The sequence below is a fragment of the Somniosus microcephalus genome, chromosome 6 (genome assembly GCF_052327205.1).
Source record: "Somniosus microcephalus isolate GS21.2 chromosome 6, FLI_Smic_1.0, whole genome shotgun sequence".
NCBI lineage: Eukaryota > Metazoa > Chordata > Chondrichthyes > Squaliformes > Somniosidae > Somniosus > Somniosus microcephalus.
The window spans coordinates 282,133,283-282,153,623 of NC_140992.1; the positions used below are offsets into that span (position 1 = coordinate 282,133,283).

At 49.2% G+C, this 20,341-nt stretch overlaps 1 protein-coding gene across 1 annotated transcript in view; it reads right to left on the reverse strand.

Annotated features, from left to right (window-relative positions):
- Positions 1 to 20,335, reverse strand: part of LOC147116784 (transport and Golgi organization protein 6 homolog) — a 58,040-nt gene extending 37,705 nt beyond the window's left edge. The window contains exons 1-2 of the mRNA XM_085991967.1: positions 20,227 to 20,335; positions 5,836 to 6,294 (exon numbers count right to left, since the gene is read on the reverse strand). Of these exons, the coding sequence (XP_085848093.1) occupies positions 5,836 to 6,294; positions 20,227 to 20,265 (498 nt within the window). The 5' untranslated portion in view covers positions 20,266 to 20,335. The remainder of the gene's footprint in view (positions 1 to 5,835; positions 6,295 to 20,226) is intronic.
- Between the last annotated feature and the right edge of the window lie 6 nt (positions 20,336 to 20,341).

Consider the following 20,341-nt stretch of genomic DNA (forward strand, 5'->3'; position numbering starts at 1 on the left):
TAGTCCCACACCCCAACTGTTGCCCCATAACTCTGCAAATTAGTCCTCTTCAAGTACATGTGTCCCAGATCTTAACAACCCTCTGTGTGAAGAAATTTCTCATTTCCCCCTCTGGTTCTTTTGCTAATTATTTTAAATCTGTGACCTCTGGTTACTGACCCACTTGCCAGAGGAAACACTTTCTTCCTACTTGTTCTATCAAAACCCCTCATAATTTTGAACACCTCTATTAAATCTCCCCTTAACCTTCTCTGCTCTAAGGAGAACAATCCCAGCTTCCCCAATCTCTCCACATAACTGAACTCCCCCACCCCTGGTATCATCCTGATAAATCTCTTCTGCAATGTTCCCCGTAATTTTTTTTTGGGCTGCGTAGCCCATTCAAAAGTCCGCGCATGAGTGTTTTTTTCAACTTAAAAGCCGGCTCACCGGCTGCACGGGACCCCTGGAGCCTTGCGCAGTCATGCAGCTTAAAGGGTACAGTGCTCCTCTGTACCCTCTCCAGGGCCTCGACATGTTTCCTAAACTGTGATGCCCAGAATTGTACACAATACTCCAGCTGAGGCCTAACCAGAGATTTGTAAAGGATTACCATGACTTCCTTGTTTTTGTATTTAATGCCCCTATTTACAAAGCCAAGTATCCCATATGCTTTCTTAGCTGCCATCAACTTGCCCTGCCACCTTCAAGGATTTATGAATACGCACCCCCAGGTCCCTCTGCTCTTGCACCCCCTAAAAATAGTACCATTGAGATTATACTGTCTCTCCATGTTTTTCCTCCAAAATGCATCTCTTCACACTTCTCTGCATTAAACTGCATCTGCCATGTGTCTGCCCATGTCACCAGTCTGTCTGTGCCCCCCTGAAGTTTTCTACTATCCTGCTCATTATTTACTATGTTGCCAAGTTTTGTATCAGCCACAAACTTCAAATTGGACTCCTATACCCAATCCAGGTCATTTATATATAAGAAAAGCAATGGTCCTAATACCGACCCCTGGGAGACCCCACTGCATACTTCTCTCCAGTCAGAAAAACATCCGTTCACCAATACTCTCTGCCTCCTATCCATTAGCCAATTATGTACCCAAGTTACCACCGTCCCTTTAATCCATGTGCTTCTATTTTCTGAGCAAGTCTGTTATGAGGTACAATAGCAAAATACTACAGATGCTGGAAATCTGAAATAACAACAGAAAACGCTGGAAACACTCAGCAGGCCAGGCAACATCCGTGGAGAGAGAAACAGAGTTACCGTTTCGGGTCTGGGACCCTTCGTCAGAACTGGAAAAAGTTAGAGATGTAACAGGTTTTAAGCAGGTGCAGAAGCAGGGAAAGGGGGGGGGGGCAGGAAAGAACTAAAGGGACGGTCTGTGCTAGAATGGAAGTAAGGAGATTAAATGTTGCAAATGGGGATGGCAGAATAATCAACAGCTGCCATGCTGACTCTTCCCTTCCCTTCCTTGACTTCTCTGTTTTCATTTCTGGGGATAGGCTATCGACAAACATCCACTACATGCCCACTGACTCCCACAGCTACCTGGACTACACTTCCTTCCACCCTGCTTCCTGTAAGTACTCTACTCCATTCTCCCAGTTTCTCAGTCTCCGCCGCATCTGTTCTGACGATGCCACCTTCCATACTAGCACCTCCAATATGTCTTCCTTTTTCCTCAACCGAGGATTCCCCTCTAACGTGGTTGGCATGGCTCTCAACCGTGTCCGTTCCATTTCCCGCACTTCTGCTCTCACCCCTTCTCCCTCCCAGAACCACGATAGGGCTCCCCTTGTCCTCACCTTTCACCCCACCAGCCTCCACATCAAAGGGATCATCCTCCGCCATTTCCGCCACCTGCAGCGTGATCCCACCACCAAACGCATCTTCCCCTCCCCTTTCAGCATTCCGAAGGGACCGCTCTCTCCGCAACACCCTAGTTCACTCCTCAATCACCACCAACAGCCCCATCCCGCCCCACGGCACCTTCCCGTGCAAGCGCAGGAGATGCAACACCTGCCCTTTTACCTCCTCCCTTACAGGCCAGTGAGCCTAACATCAGCGGTAGGGAAATTATTGGAAAATTCTGAGGGACAGAATTAGTCTCCACTTGGAGAGGCAAGGATTAATCAAGGATAGTCAGCGTGGCTTTGTCAGGGGGAGATCATGTCTAACCAATTTGATTGAATTTTTCAAGTGGTTACTAGGTGTGTGGATGAGGGTCGTGCAGTTGATGTAGTCTACATGGACTTCAGTAAGGCTTTTGACAAGGTCCCACATGGGAGACTGGTCAAGAAGGTAAGAGCCCATGGGATCCAGGGCAATTTGGCACATTGGATCCAAAATTGGCTTAGTGGCAGGAGGCAGAGGGTGATGGTCGAAGGTTGTTTTTGTGACTGGAAGCCTGTGTCCAGTGGTGTACCGCAGGGATCGGTGCTGGGTCCTTTGCTATTTGCAGTGTACATTAATGATTCAGATATGAATGTAGGAGGTATGATCAGTAAGTTCGCAGATGACACGAAAATTGGTGGCGTGGTAAATAGCGAGGAGGGAAGCCGATATAGACGGGTTGGTCAGATGGGCAGAACAGTGGCAAATGGAATTTAACCCTGAAAAATGTGAGGTGATGCATTTTGGGAGGACTAACAAGGCAAGGGAATACACAATGAATGGTCGGACCCCAGGAAGGATAGAGGATCAGAGGGACCTTGGTGTGCATGTACATAGATCCCTGAAGGCAGCAGGACAGGTAGATAAGGTGATTAAAAAGGCATATGGGATACTTATATTCTGTGCCTTGGCTAATGAAGACAAGAGCAGGGAGGTTATGATGGAGCTGTACAAAACGCTAGTTAGGCCACAGCTGGAATACTGTGTGCAGTTCTGGTCGCCACACTATAGGAAGGATGTGATTGCATTGGAGAGGGTGCAGAGGAGATTCACCAGGATGTTACCTGGGCTGGAGCGCTTCAGCTATGAAGAGAGACTGGTCAGGCTAGGGTTGTTTTCCTTAGAGCAGAGAAGGCTGAGGGGGGACCTGATTGAGGTGTACAAAATTATGAGGGGCATAGATAGGGTAGATAGAAAGGAACTTTTCCCCTTAGTAGAGGGGTCAATAACCAGGGGGCGTAGTTTCAAGATAAGGGGCAGGAGGTTTAGAGGAGATTGGAGGAAAAACGTTTTCACCCAGAGGGTGGCTGGAATCTGGAACTCACTGCCTGAAAGGGTGGTAGAGGCAGGAACCCTCACAACATTCAAGAAGCATTTAGATGAGCACTTGAAACGCCATAGCATACAAGGCTACGGACCAAGTGCTGGAAAATGGGATTAGAATAGATAGGGCTTGATGGCCGGCGTGGACACGATGGGCCTCTTTCTGTGCTGTATAACTCTATGACACTGTCCAGGGCCCCAAACACCCCTTCCAGGTGAAACAGCGATTTACTTGTACTTCTTGCAATTTAATATACTGTATTCGCTGCTCACGATGCGGTCTCCTCTACATTGGGAAGACCAAACGCAGATTGGGTGACCGCTTTGCGGAACACCTCCGTTCAGTCCGTAAAGGTGACCCTGAGCTTCCGGTCACTTGTCACTTTAATTCTCCACTCCACTCCCACTCTGACCTCTCTGTCCTCGGCCTCTTACACTGTTCCAGTGAAGCTCAACGTAAGCTCGAGGAACAGCACCTCATCTTTCGATTAGGCATTTTACAGCCTTCTGGACTCAACATTGAGTTCAACAATTTCAGGCTGTAACCCCTGCCCCTATTTTTTCACATGGCAGCTGTTGATTATTCTGTCATCCCCATTTGCAACATTTAATCTCTCCTGCCTTCCATTCTCGCACGGACCGTCCCTTTAGTTCTTTCCTCCCCCCCACCCCCCTGACTTTCCCGGCCTCTGCACCTGCTTAAAACCTGTTACATCTCTAACTTTTTCCAGTTCTGATGAAGGGTCCCAGACCCGAAACGTTAACTCTGCTTCTCTCTCCACGGATGCTGCCTGGCCTGCTGAGTGTTTCCAGCATTGTGTGTTGTTATTTCTGTTATGAGGTACTTCATCAAATTCCTTTTGAAAGTCCATACAGTATATACAACAGCTACTGCGTTACCTTCATCAACCCTCTCTGCTACTTCATCAAAGAACTCAATCAGGTTAGTCAGATACGATTTGCCTTCAACAAATCCATGTTGGCTGTTCCTTATTAACCCATGCTTCTCCAAGTGAGGATTAATTTTGTCCTTGACAATGGTCTCTAGTAGTTTTCCCACCACTGACGTCAGACAGATTGGCCTGTAGTTACCAGGTTTATCCCTCTCCCCTTTTTTGAGCAGGGATGTAACATTTGCAATCCTCCAGTCCTCTGGCACTACTCCAATATCCACGGAGGATTGAAAGATTGTGGTCAGAGCTTCTGCTATCTTCATCCTAGCTTCGCTCAGCAAACTAGGATGCATCCCATCTGGACTAGGTAACTTGTTAACTTTGAGTGATGCCAAACTATTTAGCACCTCCTTTCGATCGATGTTTATCCTATCCAATATCTCTACTCCTTCCTCCTCTAATCTGACATTAACTTCATCATCTTTTGTGAAGACAGATGCAAATTACTCATTCAGCACCTCAGTCGTGCCCTCTGCCTTCACAAGAAGATTTCCTTTTTTGTCCCTAATCAGCCCCACATTTCTCATTTCTTTAACTATCCTTTTACTTTCTATATGTTGATGAAAGATTTTTGGTTTCCTTTAATGTTACCTGCTGATCTTTTCTCATACTCTCTCTTTGCCCTTCTTATATCCTTTTTCAATTTCCCCCTGCCCTCTCCGTATTCTGCCTGGTTTTCGACTGTATTCTGTACCTGACATGTGTCATAAACCTCTATTTCCTTTGTCATCCAGGGCACTCTAGCATATTCCCTGCTTAGTTTGTACCCGAACTATCTCCACCTTGAAGACCTGCCATTGCTCATTTACCGTTTACCTGGCCAATCTTTGTTTCCAGTCCATCTGTGCTTGGTCGCTTCTCAAATCACTGAAATTGGCTCTCTTCCAGTTGGGTATTTTCACCTTTGATTTTTCTTTGTCCCTTTCCATAACTACTTTAAATTATATTATATTATGATTGCTATTACCCAGATATTTTCCCAATGCAACACAATCCACTTGCCCTACTCCATTCTCCAGAACTAGATCCAGCACTGCTTCCTTCCTTGTTGGGCTAGAAACAGATGGATTAAGAAAGTTCTCCTGTACACGTTTTAGGAATTCCTCACCCTCCTTGCCCTTTACTCTGTTTACCCCCAGTCTGTCTTAGGGTAATTGAAGTCCCCTACTATTACTGCTCTATTATTTTTACCTTTCTCTGAAATTTGCCCACAAATTTGCTCCTCTATCTCCTTCTCACTATTTGGGGATCTAAAGTAAACACTCAGCAATGTAACAGCTCTTTTTCTGTTCCTTAACTCTAACCAAATAGATTCAGTCTTTGACCCTTTAATGTGCTGGTGTCCTGCACTGTGAGCTTTGGATCTTCAGCTGAGTTCCTCAACAAAAACACTTTTTCTCAAGTGTGGAACCAGAAGCAGAGAGAACAGGCCGACATTCTCAATACCAGAATCGGAAATTAGGGACAAGAAGGACAGCTGGTGAAACCTAAATTTCCATGATTCTGAGCCGAATGCTGATTGTTAAGGAAATCCTCAGCCCATCATTTGAAGAGCTGCTGCCACGGGTACCTATCGCTCTGCACAGCATTTCTTAAAATGAAGGCAGTCACTGAACAACACTGTGAAAACAACTACCTGCGACAATCCCAGGAGAACAATGAGAAAACTCACCGACAGAACCTTCTCCTGGCTGCGGAGGGCATCAGGGTTGCGCTGCTGAACCATCTGGGTAACTGTCCTGAGAGCAGCTGCCCGTGTGGGCACCTCGGGATCAAAGGTTGCCTGAAGAATCTGGCGGAAGTTGCTGGGGGAGTTGCCAGAGGAGGGTTTGTTCACGTGCTCCGTCCCACCTGCCCTGCGTGAAGCGGGTGACTGTCGGTGGCTCTCATTCTCTGCACTGGCTTCACCCGATAGGCTAGGCTCTGCCGATTTCTCATCATGTTTATTTTTGTTGCCCATGGTGCTTTGTGCAGCCTTGGCAATGGTTTTGGTGGAGAATGCTCCGTGGGTAGCGACAGTAATGCGCAGATCTGATGCCAGCTCTTGTATCACAGGGTCGGGATGTGAGGCTGCGATCTGCTCAAGCCGGGGTAACATCGGTTTCATGGCATCAAAATCTGCTGAGGTGAGCTGTAGAGAGACAGGCAGTGTGATCAGGTGGAGAGGCAGGGCGACCAGGGGGAGTTCAAAAGCAGCGGGAGAAGAGCGAGAGCGCCAAAACCCGGGAGAGTTCGGGAGCAGCGGGAGCAGAGCGAGAGCGCCAAAACCCAGGAGAGTTCAGGAGCAGCGGGAACAGAGCGAGAGCGCCAAAACCCGGGAGAGTTCGGGAGCAGCAGGAGCAGAGCGAGAGCGCCAAAACCCGGGAGAGTTCAGGAGCAGTGGGAGCAGAGCGAGCGCGCCAAAACCCGGGAGAGTTCAGGAGCAGCGGGAGCAGAGCGAGAGCGCCAAAACCCGGGAGAATTCGGGAGCAGCGGGAGCAGAGCGAGAGCGCCAAAACCCGGGAGAGTGCGGGAGCAGAGCGAGAGCGCCAAAACCCGGGAGAGTTCGGGAGCAGCGGGAACAGAGCGAGAGCGCCAAAACCCGGGAGAGTTCGGGAGCAGCGGGAACAGAGCGAGAGCGCCAAAACCCGGGAGAGTTCGGGAGCAGCGGGAGCAGAGCGAGAGCGCCAAAACCCAGGAGAGTGTGGGAGCAGCGCGAGAGCGCCAAAACCCGGGAGAGTTCGGGAGCAGTGGGAGAGCGCCAAAACCCGGGAGAGTTCGGGAGCAGTGGGAGAGCACCAAAACCCGGGAGAGTTCGGGAGCAGAGCGAGAGCGCCAAAACCCGGGAGAGTTCGGGAGCAGCGGGAGCAGAGCGAGAGCGCCAAAACCCGGGAGAGTTCGGGAGCAGCGGGAGCAGAGCGAGAGCACCAAAACCCGGGAGAGTTCGGAAGCAGCGGGAGCAGAGCGAGAGCACCAAAACCCGGGAGAGTTCGGGAGACGCTGAGATACAAAGTGAGTGTAAAGAAGTAAAAAGTAACCGAAGGGTGACGTCACCAGAAAGCAGGTAAGTGATTGGTTGGTGAGTATTTCTCTATTTCTCGCTTTTTTTCCAAACTTGAGCGTCTAAATTTAAGTGCCTTGGTGTAGATTAAAAGATATAAGTGCTCCAAATTTTAAAACTAATTAATTAATTGAGATGGGAGACCAGGCAATGTGTTGTTGTGGGAGCTGGTGGACACCATTGAGGTCCAGGGCGACCATATCTGCAGCAAATGTTGGCTGCTCGAGGAACTACGGCTCAGAGTTGATGAGCTGGAGTCCAAGATTCAGACACTGCGACACATTAGGGAGGGGGAGCGTTACCTGGACACTATGTTCCAGGAGGCAGTCACACCCACTAGAATAATTACTTCCAATTTGGCCCATGGTCAGGGACAGGAGGGTGTGACTACAAGCGAGGCAGGTATTGGGATCCAGGAGGTAGTGGTGGAGGAGCCTCAGCCCTTGGCCTTGTCCAACAGGTACGAGATTCTTGCTCCCTGTGTGGACGAGGCCAGGGACTGCAGGGAGGGTGAGCAAACTGACCACAGCACCATGGTACAGGGAGCCATTCAAGTGGGGGGAGCAAAAAGAAATGTTGTAGTGATTGGGGACAGTATAGCGAGGGGGATAGATACTGTTCTCTGCAGCCGAGAGCGTGAGTCCCGAAGGCTGTGTTGCCTGCCCGGTGCCAGGGTTAAGGACATCTCCTCTGGGCTGGAGAGAAACTTGGAGTGGGAGGGGGAAGATCCAGTTGTCGTGGTCCATGTAGATACCAATGACATAGGTAGGACAAAGAAAGAGGTTCTGCTGAGAGAGTATGAGCAGCTAGGGGCTAAATTAAAAAGCAGAACCACAAAGGTAATAATCTCTGGATTACTACCTGAGCCACGAGCGAATTTGCATAGAAACATAGAAGATAGGAGCAGGAGTAGGCCATTCGGGTAAATAAGATCAGAGAAATGAACGAGTGGCTCAAAGACTGGTGTGGGTTTCGATTCGCAGGGCACTGGCACCAGTACTGGGATAACAGGGAGCTGTTCCGTTTGGACCGGCTTCACTTGAACCATGCTGGGGCTAGAGTCCTGGCAAATCAAATAACTAGGGCTGTAGAGAGGACTTTAAACTAAATAGTGGGGGGGAGGATCCAGGTGAGCGGGAAAATAAAAAGTCAATGAGAAATGAGAAAGCAATAGAGCAGGCTAGAGATGGAGGAAATAATAACCAGAGTGTGACAGGAAGGGACACAGTGTTTAAAAATAAGAGTGTAACAGAAAAAAAGGCCAAAACAAGGAAAAATGGTAAAAAGACAAAGTTAAAAGCTCTATATCTGAATGCACGCAGCATTCGTAACAAGATAAATGAGTTGACGGCACAAATAGATACAAATGGGTATGATCTGATCGCCATTACAGAGACGTGGTTGCAAGGTGACCAGGGCTGGGAACTGGGTATTCCGGGGTATATGATAATTCGGAAGGATAGAAAGAAAGGAAAAGGAGATGGGGTGGCTTTGTTGGTAAAGGATGGGATCAGTGCAGTGGTGAGAAGTGATATTGGCTCAGAAGATCAAGATGTAGAATCGGTTTGGGTGGAGATAAAAAATAATAAGGGGAAAAAGTCTCTGGTGGGCGTAGTCTACAGGCCCCCAGACAGTAGCAATGCTGTTGGACAGAGTGTAAATCAACAAATAATGGAGGCCTGTAAAAAAGGTACAGTAATAATCATGGGTGATTTTAATCTCCATATTGATTGGACAAATCAAATTGGCCATGGTAGCCTTGAGGAGGAGTTCATAAGAGTGCATTCGGGATGTTTTCCTAGAACAGTATGTACTGGAACCAACCAGGGAGCCGGCTATCTTGGATCTGGTACTGTGTAATGAGACAGAATTAATAAATGATCTCATAGTAAAGGATCCTCTAGGAAAGAGTGATCATAGCATGGTTGAATTTCAAATTCAGTTGGAGGGTGAGAAAGTTGTATCTCAAACCAGTGTCCTGATCTTAAACAAAGGCAATTATAATGGCATGAGGGCAGAACTGGCTAAAGTGGACTGGAAAAACAAATTAAAGGGTAAGACAGTTGAAATGCAGTGGCGGACATTTAAGGCGATATTTCATAACTCTCAACAATATATTCCAGTGAGAAAGAAAAATTTTAAGAGAAGGGAGCACCATCTGTGGCTAACTAAGGAAGTAAAGGATGGTATCAAATGAAAACAAAGGCATACAATGTTGCCAAGATTAGTGGGAGACCAGAGGATTGGGAATTTTTTAAAAACCAGCAAAGGATGACTAAAAAAATAAGAGAGAGAAGATGAATTATGAGAGTAAAGCCGACAAGAAACATTAAAACAGATAGTAAGAACTTCTACAGATATATAAAAAGGAAGAGAGTAGCTAAAGTAAACGTTGGTCTCTTAGGGGATGAGACTGGGGAATTAATAATGGGGAACGGGGAAATGGCAGAGTCTGAACAAATATTTTGCATCTGTCTTCACGGTAGAAGACACTAACAACATCTCAATAATGGATAATCAAGGGGCCACAGGGAGTGAGGAACTAAAGACAATCACTATCGCTAAGGAAAAAGTACTCGGTAAAATAACGGGACTAAAGGATGACAAGTCCCCTGGACCAGATGGCCTGCATCCCAGGGTCTTAAAAGAAGTGGCTGCAGAGATCGTGGATGCATTGGTTGCAATATACCAAAATTCCCTGGACTCTGGAGAAGTCCCAGCGGATTGGAAAACTGCAAATGTAACAGCCCTATTTAAGAAAGGAGGGAGACAGAAAGCAGGAAACTGTCAACCAGTTAGCCTAACATCTGTTGTTGGGAAAATGCTGGAGTCCTTCATTAAGGAAGCAGTAGCAGGGCATTTAGAAAAACATACTGCAGTCAGAGTCAGCATGGTTTTAGGAAATGTATTCATGTTTAACAAATTTGCTGGAGTTCTTTGAGGGTGTAACAAGCAGGGTGGACAAAGGTGAGCCAGTGGATGTGGTGTATTTGGATTTCCAGAAGGCATCGATAAGGTGCCACATAAAAGGTTACTGCATAAGATTAAGAGCTCACAGGGTTGGGGGTAATATATTAGCATGGATAGAGAATTGGCTAACCAACAGAAAGCAGAGAGTCGGGATAAATGGGTCATGTTCTGGTTGGCAAACGGTAACTAGTGGGGTGCCACAGGGATCGGTGCTGGGGCCTCAACTATTTACAATCTACATTAATGACTTGGATGAAGGGGAAAAGCCAAGTTTGCGGATGATACAAAGATGGGTGGGAAAGCAAGTTGTGCAGAGGACTCAAAGAATCTGCAAAGGGATATAGACAGGCTAGGTGAGTGGGCAAACATTTGGCATATGGAATATAATAATGTGGGAAAGTGCGAGGTTATCCACTTTGGCAGGAAAAATAAAAAAGCAAACTATTATTTAAATGGAGAGAGATTACAAAATGCTACAGTTCAGAGGGACCTGGGGGTCCTTGTGCACGAAACACAAAAAGTTAGCATGCAGGTGCAGCAAGTAATCAAAAAGGCAAATGGAATGTTGGCCTTTATTTCAAGGGGGTTGGAGTATAAAAGCAGGGAAGTCCTGCTACAACTGTACAGGGTATTGGTGAGACCACACCTTGAGTACTGCGTACAGTTTTGGTCTCCTTATTTAAGGAAGGATATACTTGCATTGGAGGCAGTTCAGAGACGATTCACTAGGCTAATTCCAGAGATGAGGGGTTTGACTTATGAGGAAAGGTTGAGCAGGCTGGGCCTATACTCATTGGAATTTAGAAGAATGAGAGGTGATCTTATCGAAACATATAAGATACTCAGGGGGCTCGACAGGGTAGATGCAGAGAGGATGTTTCCCCTCATGGGAAAATCTAGAACTCGGGGGCACAGTCTCAGAATAAAGGGTCGCCCTTATTGAGCTGAGATGAGGAGGAACTTCTTCTCTCAGAGGGTCGTAAATTTGTGGAATTCTCTGCCCCAGAGAGCTGTGGAGGCTGGGTCATTAAATACATTTAAAGTGGAGATAGACAGATTTTTGCAAGATAAGGGAGTGAAGGGTTATGGGGAGCGGGCGGGGAAGTGGCTTTGAGCCCAAGATCAGCCATGATCTAATTGAATGGCGGAGCAGGCTCGAGGGGCCAAGTGGCCTATTCCTGCTCCTATTTCTTATGTTCTTATGACAGGCAGGGCGGCCAGAGGGGGCAGGCAGGGCGGACCAGGGGGGGCAGGCAGGGCGGACCAGGGGGGGCAGGCAGGGCGGACCAGGGGGGGCAGGCAGGGCGGACCAGGGGGGGCAGGCAGGGCGGACCAGGGGGGGCAGGCAGGGCGGACCAGGGGGGGCAGGCAGGGCGGACCAGGGGGGGCAGGCAGGGCGGACCAGGGGGGGCAGGCAGGGCGGACCAGGGGGGGCAGGCAGGGCGGACCAGGGGGGGCAGGCAGGGCGGACCAGGGGGGGCAGGCAGGGCGGACCAGGGGGGGCAGGCAGGGCGGACCAGGGGGGGCAGGCAGGGCGGACCAGGGGGGGCAGGCAGGGCGGACCAGGGGGGGCAGGCAGGGCGGACCAGGGGGGGCAGGCAGGGCGGACCAGGGGGGGCAGGCAGGGCGGACCAGGGGGGGCAGGCAGGGCGGACCAGGGGGGGCAGGCAGGGCGGACCAGGGGGGGCAGGCAGGGCGGACCAGGGGGGGCAGGCAGGGCGGACCAGGGGGGGCAGGCAGGGCGGACCAGGGGGGGCAGGCAGGGCGGACCAGGGGGGGCAGGCAGGGCGGACCAGGGGGGGCAGGCAGGGCGGACCAGGGGGGGCAGGCAGGGCGGACCAGGGGGGGCAGGCAGGGCGGACCAGGGGGGGCAGGCAGGGCGGACCAGGGGGGGCAGGCAGGGCGGACCAGGGGGGGCAGGCAGGGCGGACCAGGGGGGGCAGGCAGGGCGGACCAGGGGGGGCAGGCAGGGCGGACCAGGGGGGGCAGGCAGGGCGGACCAGGGGGGGCAGGCAGGGCGGACCAGGGGGGGCAGGCAGGGCGGACCAGGGGGGGCAGGCAGGGCGGACCAGGGGGGGCAGGCAGGGCGGACCAGGGGGGGCAGGCAGGGCGGACCAGGGGGGGCAGGCAGGGCGGACCAGGGGGGGCAGGCAGGGCGGACCAGGGGGGGCAGGCAGGGCGGACCAGGGGGGGCAGGCAGGGCGGACCAGGGGGGGCAGGCAGGGCGGACCAGGGGGGGCAGGCAGGGCGGACCAGGGGGGGCAGGCAGGGCGGACCAGGGGGGGCAGGCAGGGCGGACCAGGGGGGGCAGGCAGGGCGGACCAGGGGGGGCAGGCAGGGCGGACCAGGGGGGGCAGGCAGGGCGGACCAGGGGGGGCAGGCAGGGCGGACCAGGGGGGGCAGGCAGGGCGGACCAGGGGGGGCAGGCAGGGCGGGCCAGGCGGACAGGCAGGGCGGGCCAGGGGGACAGGCAGGGCGGGCCAGGGGGACAGGCAGGGCGGGCCAGGGGGACAGGCAGGGCGGACCAGGGGGACAGGCAGGGCGGACCAGGGGGACAGGCAGGGCGGACCAGGGGGACAGGCAGGGCGGACCAGGGGGACAGGCAGGGCGGACCAGGGGGACAGGCAGGGCGGACCAGGGGGACAGGCAGGGCGGACCAGGGGGACAGGCAGGGCGGGCCAGGGGGACAGGCAGGGCGGGCCAGGGGGACAGGCAGGGCGGACCAGGGGGACAGGCAGGGCGGACCAGGGGGACAGGCAGGGCGGACCAGGGGGACAGGCAGTGCGGACCAGGGGGACAGGCAGGGCGGACCAGGGGGACAGGCAGGGCGGACCAGGGGGACAGGCAGGGCGGACCAGGGGGACAGGCAGGGCGGACCAGGGGGACAGGCAGGGCGGACCAGGGGGACAGGCAGGGCAGACCAGGGCGACAGGCAGCATTACGATCAGAGATCTTCCCATAGCCCTGTATCTTTCTCTCCTTCAAATATTTATCAAACTTTCCCTTAAAAGATGCAATGGTCTCTGCCTCAACCACTTCTTGTGGCAACAACCCTGTGTAAAGAAAATTCTCCTAATCTCTCTCCTCAGTATCTTAGTAATAATTTTAATTTGATGATCCCTTGTCACTGATCTCCCCACCCACCCCACAAATAGAGGAAATAGTCTTTTCTATTTACTCCATCAAAACCTTTCATAATTTAAAAAAAAATCAATGAAATCAGCTCTTGGGCTTCTCTGCTGCCGTGGGAACAGTGCAGTATCTCGAGGCCCTGCTCAAAACTACAGCTTCCCATCCCGATGACCGGAGCACCAGTGACAAGACCGAGGGAAAGAGGGAGCTGTTCCGTTGGGATGGGCTCCACTTAAACCGGGCCGGGACCAGTGTCCTGGCGAACCAAATAACTAGGGCAGTAGACAGGGCTTTAAACTAATAAGGAGGGGTAGGAGGATTCAGGAAAGAGTAAATTTAAAAGCAGCGAGAGAAATCTCAAGGCTCTAGAGCAGAATAGAATTTTGGGTAAAAATATATTTAAGAAGGAGATAGATAGATTTCTAGACACAAAAGGCATCAAGGGGTATGGGGAGAGAGCGGGAATATGGTATTGAGATGGAGGATCAGCCATGATGATATTGAATGGCGGAGCAGGCTCGACGGGCCGAATGGCCGACTCCTGCTCCTATGTTTCTATGTTTCTATAAGCAGAGTGGGTCAGGAAGGGACAGAAAGTAACAAAGGTCATAGGGCATCAGTGACTAAGGTGTCATCAGGGAAAAATAGAAATAAGTCAAAGCTAAAGGCACGATATCTGAATACGCGAAGCATTCGCAACAAAATAGATGAATTGAAAGATCAAACCTGTTAATTTCTATCTGCGCGAACAGCCATTACGGAGACGTGGTTGCAAATTAGCCAAGGTTGGGAACTAAATATTCCAGGATACTTAACTTTTAGAAGAGAGAGGCAAAATGGAAAAGGAGGAGGGGTAGCCCTGATAATAAAAGGTGGGATAAAGACAGTAGAGAGAAAGGATCTTAGCTCCGAAAATCAAGAAGTAGAATCCGTTTGGGTGGAGCTAAGAAACAGCAAGGGGCAGAAATCATTGGTGGGAGTTGCTTATATGCTCCCAAATAGTAGTTGCAATGTAGGGTAGATTATAAATCAGGAAATTAGAGGCGCATGTAACAAGGGTAATACAGTATCTACCTCTGCCTGAAAAATATTCAAAGACTCTGCTTCCACTGCCCTCTGAGGAAGAGAGATCCAAAGACTCACGACCCTCTCTGAGAAAAAATTTCTTCTCATCTCTGTCTTAAGTGGGCGACCCCTTATTTTTAAACAGTGACCCAGACTTTTAGATGTTAAAAGCTATTATTAAAGATGTTATAGCAGGGCACTTAGAAAAGTTCAAGGTAATCAGGCAGAGTCAACATGGTTTTGTGAAAGGGAAATCATGTTTAACCAATTTAGTGGAGTTCTTTGAGGAAGTAACATGTGCTGTAGCTAAGGGGAACCGGTGGATGTACTGTACTTAGATTTCCAGAAGGCATTTGATAAGGTGCCACATCAAAGGTTATTGCGGAAAATAAAAGCTTATGGTGTAGGGGGTAACATATTGGCATGGATAGAAGATTGGCTAGCTAACAGGAAACAGAGAGTAGGCATAAAAGGGTCATTTTCTGGTTGGCAAGATGTAACGAGTGGTGTGCCACAGGGATCAATGCTGGGGCCTCAACTTTTTGCAATTGATATAAATGACTTGGATGAAGGGACTGAAGGTATCGTTGCTAAATTTGCTGATGACACAAAGATAAGTAGGAAAGTAAATTGTGAAGAGGACATAAGGAGGCTACAAAGGGATATAGATAGGTTAAGTGAGTAGGCAAAGATCTGGCAAATGGAGTATAATGTGGGAAAATGTGAAATTGTGCATTTTGGCAGGAAGAATAAAAAAGAAGCATATTATCTAAATGGTGAGCGATTGCAGAGCTCTGAGATGCAGAGGGATCTGGGTGTCCTAGTGCATGAATCGCAAACGGTTAGTATGCAGGTACAGCAAGTAATTAGGAAAGCTAATAGAATGTTATCGTTAATTGCGAGGGGAATTGAATACAAAAGTAGGGAGGTTATGCTTCAGTTATACAGGGCATTGGTTAGACCACATCTGGAGTACTGTGTACAGTATTGGTCTCCTTATTTAAGGATATAAATGCGTTGGAAGCAGTTCAAAGAAAGTTTACTAGGCTAATACCTGGAATGGGCGGGTTGTCTTATGAGGAAAGGTTGGACAGGCTAGGCTTGTATCCGCTGGAGTTTAGAAGAGTAAGAGGTGACTTGATTGAAACATATAAGATCCTGAGGGGTCTTGACAGGGTGCATGTGGAGAGGATGTTTCCTCTTGTGGGAGAATCTAGAACTAGGGGTCATAGAAACATAGAAGATAGGAGCAGGAGTAGGCCATTCGGCCCCTCGAGCCTGTTCCGCCATTTAATGAGATCATGGCTGATCATCCAAACTCAGTACCCTGTCCCTGCTTTCTCCCCATATCCCTTGATCCCTTTAGCCTTCAGAAATATATCTAACTCCTTCTTCAATATATTTAATAAGTTGGATTCAATTGCCTTCTGTGGTAGAGAATTCCACAGGTTCACCACTCTCTGGGTGAAGAAATTCCTCCTCATCTCTGTCCTAAATGGCTTACCCCTTATCCTTAGACTGTGATCCCTGGTTCCGGACTCCCCCGCCATCGGGAACATCCTTCCTGCATCTAGTCTGTCTAGTCCTGTTAGAATTTTATAAGTTTCAATGAAATCCCCTCTCATTCTTCTAAACTCTAGCGAATATAAGCCTAATCGACCCAATCTCTCTTCATACGTCATTCCTGCCAGCCCAGGTATCAGTCTGGTGAATCTTCGCTGCACTCCCTCCATGGCAAGAACATCCTTCCTCAGATAAGGCGACCAAAACTGCACACAATACTCAAGGTGTGGTCTCACCAAGGCCCTGTACAACTGTAGCAAGACATCCTTGCTCCTGTACTCGAATCTTCTCACTATGAAGGCCAACATACCGTTTGCCTTCTTAACCGCCTGCTGCACCTGCATGCTTATCTTCAGCGACTGGTGCACAAGGACACCCAGGTTTCGTTGCACTTCCCCTTTTCCCAATCTATTGCCGTTCAGATAATAATCTGTCTTCCTGTTTTTGCCACCGAAGTGGATAACCTCGCATTTATCCACATTATACTGCATCTGCCATGCATCTGCCCAATCAACCAACCTGTCCAAATCATACTGGAGTTTCTCTGCATCCTCCTCACAGCACACACGCCCACCCAGCTTTGTGTCATAAGAACATAAGAAGTAGGAGCAGGAGTAGGCCATACGGGCCCTCGGGCCTGCTCCGCCATTCAATAGGATCATGGCTGATCCGAATCTAGACTCACGTCCACTTCCCTGCCCTCTCCCCGTAACCCCTAATTCCCTTATCTGCTAGGAAACTGTCTATCTCCATTTTAAATTTATTTAATGTTGCAGCTTCCGCAGCTCTCTGGGGTAGCAAATTCCATAGATTTACTACCCTCTGAGTGAAGAAGTTTCTCCTCATCTCAGTTTTGAATGGGCAGCCCCTTATTCTTAGATTATGCCCCCTAGTTCTAGTCTCACCCATCAGTGGAAACATCCTCACTGCATCCACCCGATCAAGCCCCCTCACAATCTTATATGTTTCGATAAGATCGCCTCTCATTCTTCTGAATTCCAATGAGTAGAGGCCCAACCTACTCAACCTTTCCTCATACGTCAACCCCCTCATCTCCGGAATCAACCGAGTGAACCTTCTCTGAACCGCCTCGAGAGCAAGTATATCTTTTCTTAAATATGGAAACCAAAACTGCACGCAGTATTCCAGGTGTGGCCTCATCTGCAAACCTGGAGATATTACATCTAGTTCCCTCATCTAGATCATTAATATATATTGTGAATAGCTGGGGTCCGAGCACCGATCCCTGCGGTACCCCACTAGTCACTGCCTGCCACTCGGAAAAAGACCCATTTATTCCAACTCTTTGCTTCCTGTCTGCCAACTAGTTCTCTATCCAAGTCAGTGCCTTACCCCCAATCCCATGTGCTTTAACTTTGCACGCCAATCTCTTATGCGGGACCTTATCGAAAACCTTCTGAAAGTCCAAATACACCACATCCACTGGTTCTCCCTTATCTATTCTACCAGTTACATCCTCAAAAAATTCCAGTAGATTAGTCAAGCATGATTTACCTTTTGTAAATCCATGTTGACTTTGTCCGATCCTGTCACTGTTTTCCAAGTGCTCTGCTATTACATCTTTTATAATGGACTCTAGCATTTTCCCCAGTACCGATGTCAGGCTTACCGGTCTATAATTCCCCGTTTTCTCTCTACCATCTTTTTTAAATAGTTGGTTCCTCGACATATTGGTCCAGGAAACCATCCCGTATACACTCTAGGAATTCCTCCTCCACAGTATTGTTACTAATTTGGTTAGCCCAATCTATATGTAGATTAAAGTCACCCATGATAACTGCTGTGCCCTTATTGCACGTGTCTCTAATTTCCCGTTTAATGCCATCCCCAACCTCAGCATTACTGTTTGGGGGACATTAATCTACATATAGACTGGGAAAACCAAATTTGCAGTAATAGTGTGGAGAACGAATTCATGGAATGTATGCAAGATAGTTTTCTAGATCAGTATGTTGAGGAACCAACTGGGGAACAAGGTATTTTAGATGTAGTTTTTTTTTCGCTTATGGGATCTGGGTGTCGCTGGCAAGGCCAGCATTTATTGCCCATCCCTAGTTGCCCTTGAGAAGGTGGTGGTGAGCCGCCTTCTTGAACCGCTGCAGTCCGTGTGGTGAAAGTACTCCCACAGTGCTGTTAGGGAGGGAGTTCCAGGATTTTGTCCCAGTGACAATGAAGGATCGGCGATATATTTCTAAGTCAGGATGGCGTGTGACTTGGAGGGAAACTTGGAAGTGGTGGTGTTCCCATTGTGCAATGAGAAAGGGTTAATTAATAACCTTGGAGCGCTCTACTCGGAGCTCCGACACGGCAAGAGAGCCCCAGGTGGGCAGAGGAAACGCTTCAAGGACACCTCAAAGCCTCCTTGAAAAAGTGCAACGTCCCCACCGACACCTGGGAATCCCTGGCCCAAGACCGCACAAAGTGGAGGAGAAGCATCCAGGAAGGCGCCGAACACCTCGAGTCTCTTCGCCGGGAGCAAGCGGAAGCCAAGCGCAGGCAGCGCAAGGAGCGCACGTCAACCCAAGCAACCCACCCACCTGCCCCTTAAACCACCGTCTGCCCCACCTGTGACAGAGACTGTAGGTCCCACATTGGACTCAGTCACCTGCGAACTCATATTTAATGTGGAAGCAAGTCATCCTCGGTTCCGAGGGACTGCCTAAGAAGAGTAAAGGGGCCTTTAGGGAAGAGTGACCATAATATGATAGAATTTTATATTGAGTTTGAAAGTGATTTAGTTAAATCCGAAACTAGAGTCTTAAATCTAAACAAAGCAAACTACGTAGGTATGAGGGGGCGAGTTGGCTAAGGTAGATTGGGAAACTACATTAAAAGGTATGACTGTCGACAAGCAATGGCTAGCATTTAAAGAATTAATAAATAATTTACAACAAAAAATACATTCCTTTAAGGCACAAAAACCCCACAGGAAAAGTGGCCCAACCGTGGCTAAGAAAAGTTGAAGATAGTATTAGATCAAAGGAAGAGGCTTATAATGTTGCCAAAAAGAGTAGCAAGCCTGAGGATTTTAGAATTCAGCAAAGGAGGGCCAAGAAACTGATGAAAGGGAAAATAGAATGAGAGTAAACTAGCGAGGGACATAAAAACAGACTGTAAAAGCTTCTATAGGTATGTAAAAAGGAAATGTTTAGTAAAAATAAGTGTGGGTCCCTTACAGGCTGAGACAGGAGAAATTATAATGGGGAATAAGGAAATGGCAGAGAAATTAAACAAATACTTTATGTCTATCTTCACTGAAGAAGTCGCAAAAAACTTCCCAGAAATAGTGGAGAACAAGGGTCGCAAAGTTAACATGCAGGTACAGCAGGCAATTAGGAAAGCAAATGGTATGTTGGCCTTTATTACAAGAGGATTTGAGTATAAGAGTAAAGATGTCTTACTGCAATTAGATAGGGCCCTGGTGAGACCACACCTGGAGTACTGTGTACAATTTAGGTCTCCTTACCTAAGGAAGGATATACTTGTCACAGAGGGAGTGCAACGAAGGTTCACCAGACTGGTTCCTGGGATAGGGGGATTGTCCTATGAGGAGAGGTTGAGTAGACTAGGCCTATATTCTCTAGAGTTTAGAAGAATGAGTGATCTCATTGAAACATACAAAATTCTTACGGGGCTTGACAGGGTAGAATACAGGGAGGATGTTCTCCCTGGCTGGGGAGCCTAAAACCAGGGGTCACAGTCTCAGAATAAGGGGTCGGCCATTTAGGACTGAGATGAGGAGAAATTTCTTCACTCAGAGGGTGGTGAATCTTTGGAATTCTCTACCCCAGAGGGCTGTGGAGGCTCAGTCATTTGGTATATTCAAGACAGAGATCAATAGATTTTTGAATATTTAGGGAATCAAGGGATATGGGGATAGTGCAGGCAAGTGGAGATGAGGTAGAAGATCAGCCATGATCTTATTGAATGGCGGAGCACGCTCAAAGGGTCAAATGGCCTATTCCTGCTCCTATTTCTTATGTTCTTATGTAGGAGCTTGGCCGGAATGGGGGGGTGGGGGTGGGGAGGCGTAGGAGAGGATGAGGCAATATCAGCAGCCCAGATGAGGACAGGGAGTGGGAGGGATTACTGGAGTGCCACGCCTGTAAACGTGCACCAAAAAAGCTCTAACTGGAATCACTCATGTTTTGTGGATTAAGCAGTCCTATAATTTGATGCAATCCTGTTCACTGACGTATCGAGGGAGTCTTGCCTCCACATAACTCGTGTAAAACACTGCTTGCACACCAACTCTGCTCCTTGCTCACTCACCTGGGCAGCTCCCCCCAGCATGGCTGCTATCAGTCCCATTCCATACTCAGCGTCTGTGCTTCCACAATCTCCTCCGTTCTGAGAGTCAGGCTCACGCAGGAACGCTCCAATGTAG